The sequence below is a fragment of the Sceloporus undulatus genome, chromosome 3 (assembly GCF_019175285.1).
Source record: "Sceloporus undulatus isolate JIND9_A2432 ecotype Alabama chromosome 3, SceUnd_v1.1, whole genome shotgun sequence".
In the NCBI taxonomy this organism is placed as follows: domain Eukaryota; kingdom Metazoa; phylum Chordata; class Lepidosauria; order Squamata; family Phrynosomatidae; genus Sceloporus; species Sceloporus undulatus.
In genome coordinates, this window is record NC_056524.1 from 95,585,244 (window position 1) to 95,603,323 (window position 18,080).

The window sequence follows — 18,080 nt, forward strand, 5'->3', positions numbered from 1 at the left end:
TTAAAAAAATAATAATGAGTATACTGGACAAGCCCATTCACAATGACAAACAAAAGAAACAAATAAAGGCTACAGTAAAGACCTGAACACAACTCATTCATACATTCCCATGTTACTCTGACAATTCCCTGTTCATCAGCTTCCTCCCCACCATCATTCTATCTCTTTAGCTCTCTTTCATGTGTGTGCACGCATGCACGCATGCGTGCTCTCACACACGTGCACACACACACACACACTTAAATCTACATTATGAATCCTTTAAGTATTTGGTAGCTTTGCAAGGGCAAAGAAACGAATACAGTGGAATACTTCATAGATTTGTGGAAACTGAAGGTTTCTATACGTCCCTGGAATTCCACAGATTTGGTCAAGTAGCCTTTGCAAAACTGTAGTTTTATCCTGGAATCTGGAAATGACCAAGGCCAACTACTCCAAAACACCTTTGGCCAATATAATTCAGCTCCTTAATATTCCAGTTAAAGCAAAGCTGATGATTGGAAAACTCAGAGCAAGCATCAATAAACACAAATTAGAACCCACTTTAGGGCCTCCACTAAACAGAATTTTTTTACTTCTCTTTTGCCATTGTGGCATTGTGAATAATGCCAGTCAATAGAGCTCTTGTGAGTGATGAGAAATGTTATCCAAGTCCAGAAGATCAAGTCATGGAACCTTCAAAGGACCTGTTGTAACGAATTTGCAAAGCATTTGGACACCACAATTTTGACAAAATCAGAGATGCATGCAATCAGAGGTCCTTTCACACTACATTTTTATAGCACAATAATTCTACTTTAACTACCATAGCAATATCCTATGGAATCCAGGGATTTGCCATTTAGAAAAGGGTACAGTGGTACCCCGGGTTACGAAATTAATTCGTTCCGCCGCCGCTTTCGTAACCCGAAATACTTCGCAAGCCGAAAAACCCATAGGCGCTAATGGGGAAAAGCCGCGATTTCGTGTGAAATAGCGCCGAAAAGCACCAAAAAAATTTTCGTAACCCGAAAAAACCTTCGTAACCCAGAACAGTTTTTTTAAATGGATTTTTTTCGTAACCCGGAAATTTCGTAAGGCGGCGCATTCGTATCCCGGGGTACCACTGTATTTAAAATTCTCAGTCAGAGAGTTCTAGTATCTCCCCAATCTACACATCTCAGGGCTCTACCGTATGTAACCATGATACTTGAAGTAGAATCACAGTGCTAAAATTATATACTATGAAAGGGCCTCAGAATGCCACCTGTCTTGTTACACATTCTTTTCAGCTTTATAATCTATTAAGATATATTTAGGATATATTTTGTTATCTGGGCTGACAGTGAGAGTGATCTCATGAATTTCTATCAGCAGGTGAATCAATTGAATATGCAATTTAATCATTTTTTTAAAAATCAGTTTTAGACTTATAAGTTAAGTCCTCCCCATAGGGAAAATCAACAGTGCTCAGCTGAGGATACCTATGTAGAATAGTGTCCTGGAATCTGTCCAAAGTATCTCAAACACATTCTAACATATTAAGGGAACTGGAAGATCAGCATCTGATTATTTGAACTGCAGGCTGAGATATCTAATACCATATAGGACATCATAAAAAAAAAAACATTGACACAAAATCCAACATATAGCAGGCTACCAGGAGTAGTCTTAGATTTTATTTTTAAAAAACAAGAGCATGAGATTTATGAAATGTGAGATCCAAGAGTACAAACAGACATCATACAACACTTTGCCAGGTACAACTGTGTCTAGGGGAACATCTCCCGAGAGGGTGGTGTTCAACTGCAGATATACTTCTAGTATCACAGAATTTGTAAACCATTTCAACACAAATGGTATGTTTTGCACAAGGTCAGTTATGTTTATTTACAGTGTACAAGAGCAACATCTAAAAATGTACAGAATCCTGTTGGGAATATGTTGGAAGACTTTCAGTACTTACCATTCAAGGCATCTCCTAAGTCAAACCCATCATCTAAACAGGAAAAAATACACCATTATTGAAATCAAATATGGAGTCTCTGATTCAAAAAATATTCCAGTAGAATGATAATGTGCTTTTTTAAAAAAGAACAAAAGCAGGACTACATCACACACAAACAGAAATCTGCACATATGACATAGAGGTGAGAGCATGGACAAAATTACCTTCATACCTAGCAGTTAAGTGGTGAAAGAACAGTTTTACCGATTTGCTAAGTGGCTTTAAAAGAATGCTTCGTGGCACTACTATGCTGATAGTTTACAAGTTTTAAGTTCCTTAAAATTTGGAGTGTGTTCCACTGGCTCCAGTCTCAGCGAGTTTATGAATCTACTCTAGGTTTTACTTTGAACTGTCCCACCTTTGCCACCTTTCTTTACCTCTAGCTGTTGGGAAAGCAGGGAGGGAAGGCAACCGTTAGAGCAGGATGTCTGCCAAAATTGCCATGGTTGCACACCAGCTGCTGAATACACTCAATACAGTGAGTTGAACCAAAACTGCCTCACCCCCCTCAGAGAGCCTATAGCCAAGCCAGGGTGGTGACATCACACAGCCAGCACCTCTAGCTGGAATCTGTTTCTCATCACACAGTGGTGGCAGTGGTGCACTTGGATCTTCTTCCTCAGCCATCCAGTCAAAGGTGGGCTACTCACTACAAGTCCAGGCATGGCTGTCAAGCCTTCATGCACTCTCCAGCTTTCCCTCAACTGTTCTTTTCAACCCAAGACGCTGCATAACTAAAACGCTCCCTTGTATAAAAAGAAAATAAATACACTTAAAATGGTATTCCTCCCCCATTCAATATTTCCTATGGCCATAGATGCCTCAATGTTCCGTCAGGAAAAAAAAAAGCCTATTAGTAACGCCTGCCCCATCCACAATCATCTCTTGCAAACAAATGTTAACCTCCCCCTCAAAAAAGAAAAAACCCATCCATCCCAATTTGTTTGAGCTGAAGAATGAATCTCGGTTCTTTCAACCCTGTTAAATGACTACATAGCCAGAAACATTAATTCGACATGTGGCTGAAAGAGTGGACCACACAATGAATAAGACGAACATGCCCCTGTAACTCAGGAGATATAGAAAATGTCAGTCATGTATTGTTTCACTGCCCTTTTTATGGCAATGCTCGCAGACATTTGATCACTCCTATACTTTTGAACATACCTGGGAGATCTGAAACTTTTTATTTAAATTACCTATTATAAGACTGGAACTCGCATATAACTTGTAAAGTGGCACAATTTTCTGCACTAGCAATCACTTGTAGGAAAAGAACAAATGATCAAAGTTAAACACATAATATTGTGTCATGTCTGGTACTGCATGTCTGGTAAAAATCTGATATCACTACTCTACCTTTATTATTTCTATCTTAAGTGTGGAAGCCCATAAAGGTTTATTTATTTTATTTTATTTTAAATGAAGCTATCTTAAATGTAACGGAAATGAATTATTTACATTTCTAGTTGGCAGATTTTTATCCCAAGCAATCTTTTTATGTGTATTACTTTATTTTTCTATGTTATATTTTATATTGATGCTGGTTTTTGACCGTAATAAAGAATTTCAATTTCAATGAATAAAGAGATTCTAGCGTATAATTTACAACAGTTGAAAAAGTAAGCTGTCAAAAAAAAAGGTCATCAAAAAGCATGAGATGCCTGTACACTGAAGAACAATTGCATAGAAGCCTCACAACAGTAATCCTGTTTCTATGAAAAGAATACTTATACTCACCTAGTGGTGGCCGTTTGGTAGGAGAAGTAGGCTGCTTTGTTGGCTCTGCAATAAAAAATATTATTGTTGTTATTATTATTATTATTATTGTTTATTTCTAACTATAATGTACCCCCAAATTAATACCCCCAAATTAATACACATTTGAATAATCAATTAAAAATGAGGGAATTACTCATCTGCATTTGGGTAAACAACTATGCACACCTCCAGTTCTTTTTGCTATTTAATACAAAATATAATAACTAGCTCCCATGTAAGGTATGTGCCTTACATCTCTTTTGATGGATGAGTTAGAGCCTGTACAGACTGGTACTTTGTGCCAGCCTGTGGGCTGAGCCAGGGTGCAGTGTCCGCATGCTGAACGCCCTAGCCCCACCCCAAGGTGCCATTTTGGTGCGCACTGGTTTACATGGTGGACGCCATCATGGTGTGACTCCAGCGCTGCATCTGCATGATGCAGCACCAAAGAGGCATCATAAAGCCGTGCCACCATGGCTTTGGTGCCTCTTTTTGCGCTCTCCGGAGGCCAGATCAGGGCCATGGCGTGCAGTTGCTGCAGCCCTGATCTGGCCAGTGAAGGGGTGGCTTCAGCGCACAGATGGCCACCCATCTGTGCACCAAAGAGCTGCACTGACACCATTTTCCTGCCCAGCTGTTCAAAAAGGCTAGAATTGGTGGCACAATGGAGAAAGTACAGGGATCAATGCTTCTCTTAGATTCTCCTGGAGCAAACTAAACTCTTGCCTCTTACCACTCTACTCAGAAAAGGGGATGGTTCCTTTTTTTATAAGAGTTAAAGTACAGTATTGACTCATGGATAAATTGACCCAGGTTTTTGGGGGTTCATTTCTTGATAAAAGTTTTGGGACTTATGCATGAGTACAGTTTGTTATCGGTATCTGCAGATTTGCCATTTGTGGATTTGACCATCTGCAGATGGCAAGCCCACACTGAGATGGTGCAGGCAGTGGAGGAGGAGGAGGAACCGGCAGCAGTGGCGGCAGTTCCATGCTGCCAGCTGCCTGCCCACCACTAGTGAGAAGAGGGTAGGAGGGAGGGAGGGAGAAGAAGAGAAGGAAGAAGAAAAGGAAGCAGTGGCAGTAGCGGTGGTCCCATGCCACAAGCTGCCTGTGCACTGGTGAGAGCTGGGAGGAAGGGAAGAAGTGGGGGGAAGAAGAAGTAGAGACAGCAGCTCCATGCCTCCAGCTTCCCACCCATTGCCAGGGAAGAAGAGAAGGAGGAGGAAGAAGTGGCAGCAGCCACCTGTCACCCACTACAGGTGAGGGAGGAAGGAAGGCATACCTACGTGAGCACTTGTGAAGTCCCATTGTCTCCAATAGTGGTATGCCTGTGTGGGACAATGGGACTTGAGCATCCATGGATTTTGGTATCTGTGGGGATGGTCCAGAACAGATCCCCCGTGGATACCAAGGGCTCACTCTATATACAGTAGTTTGACTTTTACAAATAAGCCAACAATCCAGCACTTGGTTCCCAAAGCAGGTCAATTACCAAGCACCTAGATACTTGTGCTCTTGATAAACATTTAAGAATACAGAATTGTCTGGGAGGATCCAACAGACTGATCACCACATAAGTCATTCTGTTCTTCATAAAGCAAGACTGTGACAATCAGGTATTTCAGCATTTCTTACATCTCCCAAATTTCAAATTATTCAAGTCAAAATTGTGTTGTCCCCCTTGTTCTGTAATCCTTATGATTCAAAAATTAGTCAAACATTTCACTATTGAATACATTCTTCCATCTTGATTGATCAGGTTAAAGCAACTATTCAAGCAAAGTGTTAAGATGTGGTAGAATCCACATCATGTTATTTTATGAACCAGAATGAGTCTCTTATATGTTTCATAAGAATGTAGCTACATACCAGGATCTTCAAATGCATCGCTCAAGTCGAAGTCTTGTCCTGTTCAATTAAATAATATATATTATTATTTTGAATATATTTAAATGCTTTTTTCATTTTTAATTATACCAGAGTATTTTGCAATGAAACAGATAAAAAACAAACTTCAGAAAACTTTAAAATTATAATACAATAAAATAAAATAAAAAATAGCAGAACAATTTATTACAAAGAATTTATTAAATACTAGGAGCAACTGACAAAGGACAACCTAATAGAAGGAAATTATCGTGGAATAATTGAGACAATTTCATTCCAACACATGATTATAGTTCTAATGTGATGGGCCCAGCACAGCTCTACTGTGGTTGGTTGGTTGTTCATACAGAACCAAAGAACATTTCTACCTTGTTAACCATATTTTCAGGCTACAAAAAATGTACTAATGTACTGATGTCCAGGTGGGTGTCCAGGTGAATAAAAGCAATTTTATGTGGGCTAAAAGCATGCGGATATGGGGCAGAAATGATAGGGCCATTTCTGTCAAAAAGTTTCTGAGAGATATCCTGGGGGAATCAGCAATTTATTCATAGAATCAAAATGTTGGAACAGACCGCAAGAGTGTTGCAGTCCAACCCCCTGCCATGCACGCAGACACAATTGAACCACTCCTGACTGATGGCTATCCAGCCTTTGTTTAAAAACCTCCAAAGAAGGAGACTCCACTATACTCTGGGGCAGAATATTCCACTCTCAAACCGCTCTTACTGTTAGGATCTTCAACCCAATGTTTAGGTGGAGTATCTTTTCCTGTAGTTTGAATCCACTGCTCTATGTCCTAGTCTGTGGAACAGCAAAATAAAAAAATAAAAAAAAAAAAATAAAAAAAAACCAAGCTTGCTCCATCATCTATATGCCATCCCTTCAAATATTTATCAAATATTTAAACATGGCTATCATTTCACGTTTTAACCTTCTCTTCTCCAGGCTAAACACACCCAGCTCCCTCAGTTGCACCTCACAGGGCATGGTTACCAGACCTTTCACCATTTTGATTGCCTTCCTCTGGACACACTCCAGCTTGCCAATATCCACTGCATTCATGTTTTTTTTTTTATGTCAACAGATCTTGGGGAGGGAGAGTACAACCAATAAAATCATTTTAAAAATGCCTTCAATGAATTTAACAAAGTAAATTCAGTATATTGTGTATTGCTAGCTATAATTGTTAGCTATGTTATGTGGCCAACTTGCCCCCACAAAACCTGAAACAAAAGTTGGATACAGCTAAATATATTAAAAATTGTCCAAACTAGAACATCAGACTGCTAAGCACAACAGTCTCCACATGATAAAAAATCAATTACCTAGCTCCAGTAAAGGGTGTGAGAAACATGCAGCCATCCAGGTGTTGTCAAACTGCAGTTCCTAGCATACCTCACCATTGGCTATGATTGTTAGGACTGCTTGGACTTGCAGCCCAACATCATTTGGAAGTAGGGTTGCCATTAGTCCGGACCTCCAAACCGGGACAAATGTAGGACAAAATTTTCAAATGTAGGACCTGGGGGGTCCTACATTTGAAAAAGAGCCTCTCTGAGGGGAGGATTCCTTCTCCTCCTGGGCTCCATTGCAAGCAGCCCAGGCGGAGAAGGAATCCTCCCCTCAGGGAGGCTTTCTTTTCCCCGCCTGGGCTCCGTTTTTGCCGGCGGAGCTCAGGCAGGGAAAGAAGTCTGGCCTCGTCAGGCGAGGCTTCTTTCCCTCCCTCGGCTCCAGCAGAGCCAAAGAGGGGAGGGAAGCCTCCCTGCCAAAGGAGAGAGGCCTACAGAGGCCTCTCTCTCTTTCCCCCGCCACCGCTGTTGCACACTGTGCAACAAATCCCGGGGGCAGGGGAAATCCTGGGGGCGGGGCCAACCCGGGGCGGGACCGTGCGGACCCACCCAAAACCGGGAAAGTCCCGCCCACAGGCAGGATATGGCAAGCCTATTTGGAAGGACACATGATTGCCTGATCTATGAGAGTGTTGTTCTTTTTTAAAAATAAGAAATACAATCAAAGGTGAACAGATTCACAGGATCTTCCGTATGTATTAATCACCAATACAACTCATCCAAATATGTTCCAACAACACAGATTAGTATCTTAAATGTAACATGGTGATATACCACTTGCCATATGCCCACTGTCCCAGGGCCCGTCTACACAATAAAAATTGCCTGGTAAAATGTGACAGGCCCATACGTGATTCAAATGTGTTTGTCCTACTTGGGGGAGGAAGCAAAAAAGCCCTCATAATCCAAAGGAAGAGCTATCACACTTTTTAGTGTAGTATTTCAAACATGTAGACATCAGATCAATCACATGGTAGCCCATTTTGACAGAGGATGGGTAGATGTACCCATCTCCAAAGTTGACGGTCATTTAAATAGTTAAGGGGTAGAGAGGAAATAAGCAAATAGTTCTTCAGCTATCACACCCCTTTTCCCTTTTGCCATTTATTAACTCTCTTTGCCCTTATTAAATTTCTTGATACACTGCTTTGCCTGAGCAGCAAGGAGAAATAAACATTCATTTTTTCCCCAATGCATACACACGCTCCAAGTCAAGACTGAGAGGACCGGAAGCAATGACTGTCCATCCCTCCACCAGTCTCTGGTTCAAAAGGTATTTGGGGGAGGGGGGCTTCCTGGTGGCCATTGTTTCCTCTCCTCTTGCCTACCGTCTGGGAAAAGGGAGGGCTAATTATGTATTAAAACCCTGCCTCAGTTCTTCAGGAACTCAAGGGAGTGGGGGTAGGGTGGGGGAGAGAATACCACTGAAGGCTTTTACATGGTGAAGTCAAAGGCTTTCATGAACATGGCCACATAGCCCGAAAAACCCATAAAAAGCTTTACATGGGTTTTTTATTGTTGTTGCTGCTGCTGTTGCTGCTGCTATTCTGAGAGAAAAGACAAACACTAAATTTTTTTATCCAAAACGTATTTAAAGCCAAGATCATACGACACCAGTGGGAATAGATGACAACCCAAACAGATATCTGTATGTCCTTCCATTTGACTGACAGCTGCATGTGGCCTGCAGAATATACATGTAGGAATGTGTTCAGAGTAGGCAATTGAATGCTGATGCAAAGATAAAAAAATCCATGCCAGTTTGCATACCACATCTATGTAAAGACGTCCCCTTAGATTCCAAACCTGAATGAAAACGTCAGAGCTTAGAAAGATATTTTTCAAAACTAATTTGTTTCTGTGAAGTTATTTCACTGTTTTAACAGTAATTTGTTTTCTCTATGCATTATGATGTTTTTAAAAAGTAGCTTGCTGCATTATTTATTTTTCTGATACTTTTCATTATTTTTATTTTAAATCTCATGATTGATAAAATGATGGAACAAACATTGAAAAAATATTGTTAAAATGCCTCTAAAAAGGGCAAAAATGTTCTTCAAGGTAAAATTTATAAATAAATTTTATTCATTCAATAGGGTAATTTGGTTCCCCTTCACTTTGTTACTTTTAAGATGGAACTTCATTGCACCTTCATTAACAAAGAGAGAATTAGTTGTAATGTTTGAGTTCTGGGAAATGTTCATGTTAATTTACTTCCTTGTCTTCCATTATTATACATTTTCAGGGCTTCATTACTTTTTCCATGGAATATATTAAAGATCTAATTGAATTTCATTTGAAAATATATAAACTAATATACTTCTACTGTCAACTAGAATAAAAGAGGAAAGAGGTAGAAGAGCATGTTTAATTCATAGATCTGAAAGAAAGACTTTAAAAATCATTTGAACTTTGACACAGTCACATCCAAACACTGCATTTGTTTTTAGCAATCCAAACATGCAACTATGCAGTAACTAATTTGCTATTGGACTACTTCTCTTAAAAGTTCATAGGTGTCCAGAGATAAACAGAGGCTATGAGGACATTTGATATATCCCTGAATCTGGAAGAGTAAATCCAATAGTCACCACTTTAAAAATAATAACAATAACAATAACAATAACACTAATAATAATAATAATAATAATAATAATAATAATAATAATAATTATTATTATTATTATTTCAACATTAGCAAACCAGCTACTACTAGGTAACTAGTCACCCAGATCTTTATAAATTCAGGACAGGCAGGTAGAAGCAATTTTTGTCAGGCACTATATTCAGCAGGATCCTTATTATGTCCTTAAAATGTTTAGTATTTGGTTGTAAATAAAGCCAGTATCACAAAGAAAAGAACAGTTCTTAAAAACTGATCACAACATAGTAAATAATTGACTACTACAACAAATAAATTGATCACTACAAGCAATATATCGTGCTTTAGTCAACTTTACAAAATAGTCGGCCCTTCTTATATACAGATTTTTTTATACACAGATTCAAGCATCCACGGTTTGAAAATGTTCAAAAAAAGTATAAATTTCAAATAACAAACCTTGATTTTCCATTTTTTATAAGGGACACCATTTTGCTATGTAATTATATTTAATGGGACTTGAGCATCCACGGATTTTGTTATCCACGGGGGATCTTAGAACCAAACCCCAGCGTACAGCAAGGGTCCACTGTAATCCCATTCTCTAGTTGCTTAACCCTGCTAAAGATACTACTGTACATGCTGACTAGATAGGTCTCCATGTGTCTCAGATTATAGATGTACAGCTCTCTAAATGTTGTGGGACTGCAGCCATTACATAATTGGTTTAAACCATAGTATAAGCCCACTCCTTTTTAAAAAAAATTATTATTCAGTATTTTTTGTATTTAGGTATGATTCCTAGTGTAGTCGTCCCTCTTAGTCTCATAGCTGTTTGGAAGCTTTTCTCCCTTCCCCGCCTCCCTCCCCCCCCAATAGAAGGGACGGGGGAAGAACCCACTTTTGCTAAGCTCTCTTCCAAGTGGCTAGAATTCAGAGACATAGGTTTAATTTGCATTACAGAAATAATGCAGTTCAACACTGTTTTAACTGCCGTGGCTCAATTCTATAGAAATCTGGGTTTGTAGTTTTGTGAGCTGTGTAGCCTCCATCAGGGAACTCTGGTGTGACAACAAACTACAAACCCCAAAATTCCATAGCATTGAGCCATGGCCATTAAAGCGGTGTCAGACTACATTAATTCTGCAGTGCATTTTCAACCTTAAATCATGTTAGTTTGGAATATCTGTATGCTAAGGGATCTTGTAGCACCTCTGAGACTAACTGTGTGAAAAAAGTTGTAGCATAAGCTACATCTTGCATCTGAGGTTTTGTGGAAGAGAATTATGGCAACCCTAGTTGCAAGAAACTTCTTTTGTACATCATTCTGGGACAGAACAGAGGAAGGCTGAATGGAAAGGTGCAAGAAACAAGCTGTATCTGCCCAGGCTTTAGACATATAGGACCACAGCTTTAGACATATAGGGAGAAGTCTCAGCAAACTGGAGGAGGGCAAATGTTGTCCCCATCATCAAAAAGGGGGAAAAAGAGGATCCCAACAATTATTGTCCAGTTAGGCTGACATCAATACCAGGAAAGATTCTAGAGCAGATCATTAAACAGAGAGTCTGTGAACATCTAAAAGGCAATACAGTAATCACAAAAAGTCAACATGGGTTTCAGAGAAAGAAGTCATGCCAGACAAATCTGATATGTTTCTTTGATAAAATTTAGCAGCTTAATAGATGAAGGAAATGCTGTGGATATAGCATATCTTGATTTCAGGAAGGCCTTTGACAGGTTTCCCCATGATATTCTTGCAAACAAACTAGTGAAATGTGGGCTAGACAATGTAACTGTTGCATGGATTTGTAACTGGTTGACTGGCCAAACCCAAAGGGTGCTCAACAATGGATCCTTTTCATCCTGGAAAGAAGTGACCAGTGGGCTCCCACAGAGCTCTGTCCTGGACCCAGTGCTATTCAACATCTTTATCAATGACTTGGATGACAGAATTGGGGGCATACTTATCAAATTTGCAGATGACACCAAACTAGGAGGAGTAGCTAATACCCCAGAGGACAGGATCAAAATTCAAAATGACCTGAATAGATTACAAAGCTGGGCCAAAGATAACAAAATGAATTTCAGCACGGAGAAATGTAAGGTACTGCACTTAGGGCAGAAAAATGAAAAGCACAGCTATAGGATGGGGGACACCTGGCTGAACGAGACTACATGTGAAAGGGATCTAGGAGTCCAAGTAGACCACAAGTTGAACATGAGTCAACAGTGCGATGCAGCAGCTAAAAAGGTCAATGCGATTTTAGGCTGCATCAATAAAAGTATTGTGTCTAGATCAAGAGAAGTAATAGTACCACTCTATTATGCTTTGGTCAGGCCCCACCTGGAATATTGTGTCCAGTTCTGGGCACCACATTTAAAAAGGATGTTGAGAAACTGGCGCATGTCTAAAGGAGGGTGAAGGGTCTGGAAACCATGCCTGATGAGGAATGCCTTAGCTTGGAGAAGAGAAGGTTAAGAGGTGATATGATAGCCCTGTTTAAATACTTGAAGGGATGTCATATTGAGGAGGGAGCAAGCTTGTTTTCTGCTGCCCAGAGAACAGGACCCGGAACAATGGATGCAAGCTCCAGGAAAAGAGATTCCACCTTAACATTAGGAGGAACTTCCTGACAGTGAAAGCTGTTTGATAGTGGAACACACTCCCTCAGAGTGTAGTGGAGTCTCCTTCCCTGAAGGTCTTTAAACAGAGGCTTGATGGCCATCTAGAATCATAGAATCATAGAGTTGGAAGAGACCGCAAGGGCCATCCAGTCCAACCCCCTGCCATGCAGGAAATCCAAATCAAAGCATCCCCAGCAGATGGCCATCTAGCCTCTGCTCTGTTGGGGATGCTTTGATTGTGAGTTCCTGCATGGCAGGGGTTGGATTGAATGGCCCTTGTGGTCTCTTCCAACTCTATGATTCTATGATATAGTCACCTCTTTCCTGTCCTGTTAATACTTCAGTGATTCAAGAGGAAATAGAAAAGAGAGTGTTATTCACATACTAGTAACTATTAGGTTGCTATACAACTGTTAAATGTCCCTGCGGGCTAGTCTACATGTGTATGTATTATGAGAATTGCTGCAGATTTTTGCACATTCATGACATTCTTTGTCTACACTTTTCTGTGCAAATTCACAACTATTCACCCTTCCTCTCTGAAAACATGTTGCCATGTGAATCCATGCCAAGTGAATGGATAATCACATGTCCAATAATGTGCATTTTTGCAGATAACCCAGTAAAAGCCATGAATTCTTTTTCAGAGGAGTTCATAAAGTTTTTTGGGTTGGTGGGGCACAAAAAGCCTGAATTTCTGCAAATCATGTGTGGCCAAATAGCAGTCTATTTGACTGGAATGAGGAGCATTTTGACAGAAGCAACACTTCTATTCATAGACAAAATGCTTCCTGGTGATGGTGGGATTAAAATTGAGGGTTTCAGACCAATTACATTACTATTAATGACCACCTGAGATGAACTTTCATTTTTTCATGTCAAAAGACAAAATTACTGGAAGGGGGAGTGGGAATGGGGGAATTCATATTGAAGTTATTTTCCCCCCTCATCTTGGCTGGATGTTAAAACAGCCTCTCCAATTCATTTGTCATCTGCAATCTATTGAGCAGATGTCGGAACTGGGAAGTTCTCCAGGTGTTGCTGAACTGTAACTCCCAGCATTCCTGATTATGCTGGCAAGAGCTGCTGGGAATTCAACAGGAGAAGGAAGGCTGGACAATTCCCACCCCTGCTGTAAAAGAACACACACTCCTTTAGGCATGAAAGGATACTGTATATCCTCTGATATACAGTAGGCTGGAATGTCTTTTCCCATCTTATCTTTCAAAACAACTCAGGAGATTTGAGGAGGGTTTACATTTTTAAAAGTGAAGGGATGGAAATACAAGTATGAGTCACAATAACAGCCAGCTTGCAACAACATGAGTCATCTCACACAGTGCAGAAATTTGTGGGCATCATTCTTCCAGTGAGGGCAAATCTCTGACAGGATGTTTACCCGTGCTGCCAAGCAGCCCCTTATAATTAGCTCTGCAGCAACGTACCATGAAGTTAGGAAGACTCAGCACTGCACTGCAGTTTCCAGGATGTGTGGGCCAGAAACACTGCCTCTTTTGGAGCACTGTTCAAGCCAGAAAGTAGTCCTTTTGTAGACTTAAGTTTACATTTTCAGGCAAATCCTTCAAACGTTTCGAAAATGCAGTCAACTAAGAACACAGAGCCAGGGTGGGTGAGGTCCAGAGACCTATTTTTGACCTTCAACACCCAAAGTGCACTTTATGAAGTCCACAGAACTGGGAGAAAGGCTACATAGAAGAGGTTAAAAGTCACTTGTAAAAACTCCTTTCAGAGGCTTTGGGGCAGAACAAGACATGGGATGGCTGCACCTTGTTTTAAAAGTAAAACTGCTGCTCCTGGAAACTTCCAGGAATTGAAATATTTTTGGCAAAGGGACTTTGGAGGGTGATTCAACTCTCCTGATTTTCAGGGACAATTCTGATTGCTCCTCTGTCATCCCACTTTTTCAGCTGATTTTACAATGTTTCCATTTTGTCTTTCCTTCTTCATTACCCTTTCATCCCCAGCATACTTCAATTGCTGTAAACTGTAAGGCAAGGGGCTATGCTGACAGTATCATGTCTGGCAGTAGTATTTCCCATGATAGGCAGGCTTTTGCTGAAGAGCCAGATGGGATGTGCCAACAGCTAGTGGACAGTCGCAGCCACAGTAGTGTGTGTCTGAGAGAAAGAGAAAGAGAGAAAGAGACAGAGACTGGGCACCACAATTCAAAATTCTGGGCACCACAATTCAAAAAGGATGTTGAACGGCTGGGGCAGAAGAGGGTGACCAAAATGGGGAATGGTCTGGAAACCACGCCCTATGAGGAGAGACCTATGGAGCTGGGTATGTTTATCCTGGAGAAGAGATGGTTAAGAGGTGATGTGATAGCCCTGTTTAAGTATATGAAAGGATGTCATATTGAGGATGGAGCAAGCTTGTTTTCTGCTGCTCCAGCGAACAGGACCCAGAACAATGGATGCAAGCTACAGGAAAAGAGATTCCACCTGAACATTAGGAGGAACTTCCTGACAGTGAGAGCCATTCAACAGTGGAACACACTCTCTTGGAGTGCAGTGGAGTCTCTTTCTTTGAAGGTGGAAGACTCATCAGGTTAAGTACAACTGTCAATTTGACACCATTCTGTTTAAGTAGATTTGCTACCCTCCTCTCTTAAACTATGGAGCCTAAAAGCAACATATGGAGCTGTGACAGAGAACTGAACCCAGAAAGCCTGTTTCCAATCATGTAACAAACTTCTTTTAAATTCTACAAGTTTGACAGCAGAGGAGTGGTGTCAGGTTTCTTATGTCTTATTTCTCACCTTTTGGGGGGACTTCCTAGTGCTGGATGTGCTTTCCTCACTATTACTTGCTTCTCCAGGAATGACACAACTGTAATCAGTTCTTGCAATCAGTTCATACGTTATCACTAGTGCCTCTCTTAATTAAACAGGAGAAAATATTCCATTTATGTGTTATATTCTAACATTTCCCAACCTTCCTAAGAGGTTGTATAGAATGTTGCAATGATCTGACCCTCCTACAAGTCTGCTTGTTACATGAGATTGCTCAGGACAAGGATGCAAAGCTATTTTGCAGTTTAACTCCCAGAAGCTCAACCATCAAGACATGGCAAGAGTTTATGGGAAGTGGAGCCAAAACATTTCCCACCTCGGACAAAGCAAACCAATGAGATGTTCTTATATCATGGATCCTTACTGCCACACTTTTCTCTTTATAATCTTCTTTAATAGAGTATAATTCATTTGGAAACTGGGCTCAATTTGCTTGAATTGCTGTAGCATTCAAGTGACAGAACTGCCTCCACGCTGTCCACAACTTCTGAATTACGCTATGGGGGTTAAGAAGGGAAGATGCTTGACTAATGTAGACTGGAAGGTTAATTGGTGGTTCCTATATACTTAGAGAAATAAACCATAGACCATAGCAATCCCCAACCCAATCCCCCCCCCCCCCCCAATGAGGTTGAACAGAAATAGCACTAGGTGGCAGCAACAAGAAGATGAAATCACATTGCCAGGAGTATGCTCTACAGGGGTGGTGTGAGCTGGTAGTCCCCATTCACACCAGTCCTCCATCCAGATATTGACTAGACTCGCACAAGCTATGCATTAGCATGGTAGCTGCATCATATGTCTTCATATCATGGCCTAGGAATCTGGCCCCTGCCTTTCATAATCTTGGCAAAGTTCTGAAAAGAGAAGATAGTGCATACTCTTGTCTCAAAGACTGGTGACTGTGAAATTTTAAATGAAAATAAAACTGTGCAAGTTGAGGCTCTCTTAACAGAAACTTGGGATCAGAGGGTTTTGGGTTTATTTAAGGGGGTTTTGGATTTTGGAACACCTGTATTTGCATATACCTAGATGTTGAGATATTTTGGAGATAGAACCCAAGTCTAAACAGAAAATTCATTTATATTTCATGTACACCTTATGCACATAGCCTGGAGTTAATTTTATACAATTTTTAAAAATAATATTGTGAATGAAACAAAGTTTATATACAGTGAACCAACAGAAAGCCAAAGTGTCACTCTCTCAGCCACCCATAAAAAAAGTTTTGGTTTTTGGGATGTTTTGGATTTTAGAATTTCAGATAAGAGGAACTCATCCTATATTTCAAATTCGGATTGCACTCTTCAAGACAACCGCTCAAGAAAGCAGTGCCTGATTTGAAACATATCAATAAAAAGAAAGAAGAAAAGAAATGTACTGAAGTATTTTGGAGGCTGTTTTATTTTAGACCTCTGCTATTCATGACCAAAATGGGCATAAAACAAATGCTCTCAGATTCATCCCACACGCTAAAAAAATGGAACGTGACACTTCCCCCTTTAAAACAACAACTAGAAGTTGTGTTCTCTGTGCCAAATAAATCTAAATTCCACTATGTGTATAATTCTTTGTAAAATGCATATATAACCACAAAAAATGACGACCTTAGCAAAGAAGAGACAAACCGTCAAAAAACAATAGGCAAGATGCACAATTAGACTTGGACAAGAGAACAAGATAGTTGGCCAGCTTTAAATGGGAATAAGATAAATTTATGGAAATTAGGACCACGAAAGGCTACTAACTAGACAGGATATTTATCACCTCCAGTATCAGAAGGAATATGTTTCCATGTATCGGTTCCCAAGGAATTCAATTACACTCATGTCTTGCTGGTGGGCTTCCTATAGACAACTAGTTGGTCACTGCATGAACAAATGCTGGAAACAGGCCTTCATTTGAGTTCTTGTTATGTTCTAGCTCATGTTATGCTCTTGTAACAAAATGAGTTGCAGTACCTGAAAGCACCCTGCCTGCACTATGTGGGATTTTGAAAGGTGGCAAATTGCAAGAAAGGTCAAAAGGTTTAGTAAATAGTATTAGCAGACGATGACTCTTAAATTGTGCAAGCAGTTCAGGATTGTGTACAGTCGCTAGAAAACTATTTACCACATGCATGAGCTTTGTGAAGCTGGCAATGTTTTGACTTTTAGATTTGCAAGTTTTAAATGGTAGTTTCACAGGTCAAAAGTACTAATTTGATCATTACACAGTCAGTCTGTAAACACTTGGGCTGTGTCAGTACTGCAGATATAATCCGGGTTGACACCACTTTTCTTTTACTGTGATGGCTCAATGCTATGGAATTCTTGTAACTGTAGTTTTGTGAGACATTTAGCCTTCTCTGTCAGAAAGCTCTGGTGCAAACTACAATTCCCAGAATTCTATAGCATTGAGCCATGCTCAGTATAGTCAACCTCGATCCTTTCTGCCATGTGATGCATCCTTAGAAATGAATGCTGTGATAGCATCTTGCCATTATTCTTAAAACTTGAACTGTGATAAGTTGACTCTTTTGCTTGACTTCATCTTGGTCAGCACCATGGTAAAGCAAGAGTGAAGTATAATGAGCCTAGTTGCTCTGAAACACCTCAGCCAAACAGCTTCCTTACAATGCCAGGTTTGAACAAAGAAGCACAGCATTGTGCTTGTAATCATTGATGACTTCCTGGCAAAGGCTAAGATGACCTCAGGATGATGAGACATCCTCCTTTTCCAGAACATGTCCTACAGTTCTACCTTCTGTTCAGGAGGAATTCCAAAATGTCCTCTATTTTGAACCTATTTGACACCCAGTGCCAATCTTTTTTAACATATGCATCCCCCAATGAAAGAGACTGTCCATTTCTTTGGGGCTCCTCTGGCATATCCGTATTATGCATGCTTGAGTACATAATAAAATACAGTATATATAATACAGCTGTAAATAAACCATATTAAATGAATTTATATTTCTATGAACGTGTTTAGCTTTTATTTGGTAATGTCTTACAGTTTTCTTAAATGCCCTACATTTTGTGGTGCCTTGTTCTCTTTTATGGTC

At 40.2% G+C, this 18,080-nt stretch overlaps 1 protein-coding gene across 2 annotated transcripts in view; it reads right to left on the reverse strand.

Annotated features, from left to right (window-relative positions):
- Positions 1-18,080, reverse strand: part of CD99 (CD99 molecule (Xg blood group)) — a 50,362-nt gene that overhangs the window by 19,900 nt on the left and 12,382 nt on the right. For both annotated transcript variants that reach the window (XM_042457620.1, XM_042457621.1), the window contains exons 2-4: positions 5,620-5,658; positions 3,728-3,772; positions 1,946-1,978 (exon numbers count right to left, since the gene is read on the reverse strand). In XM_042457620.1, coding sequence (XP_042313554.1) covers positions 1,946-1,978; positions 3,728-3,772; positions 5,620-5,658 — 117 coding nt within the window. The remainder of the gene's footprint in view (positions 1-1,945; positions 1,979-3,727; positions 3,773-5,619; positions 5,659-18,080) is intronic.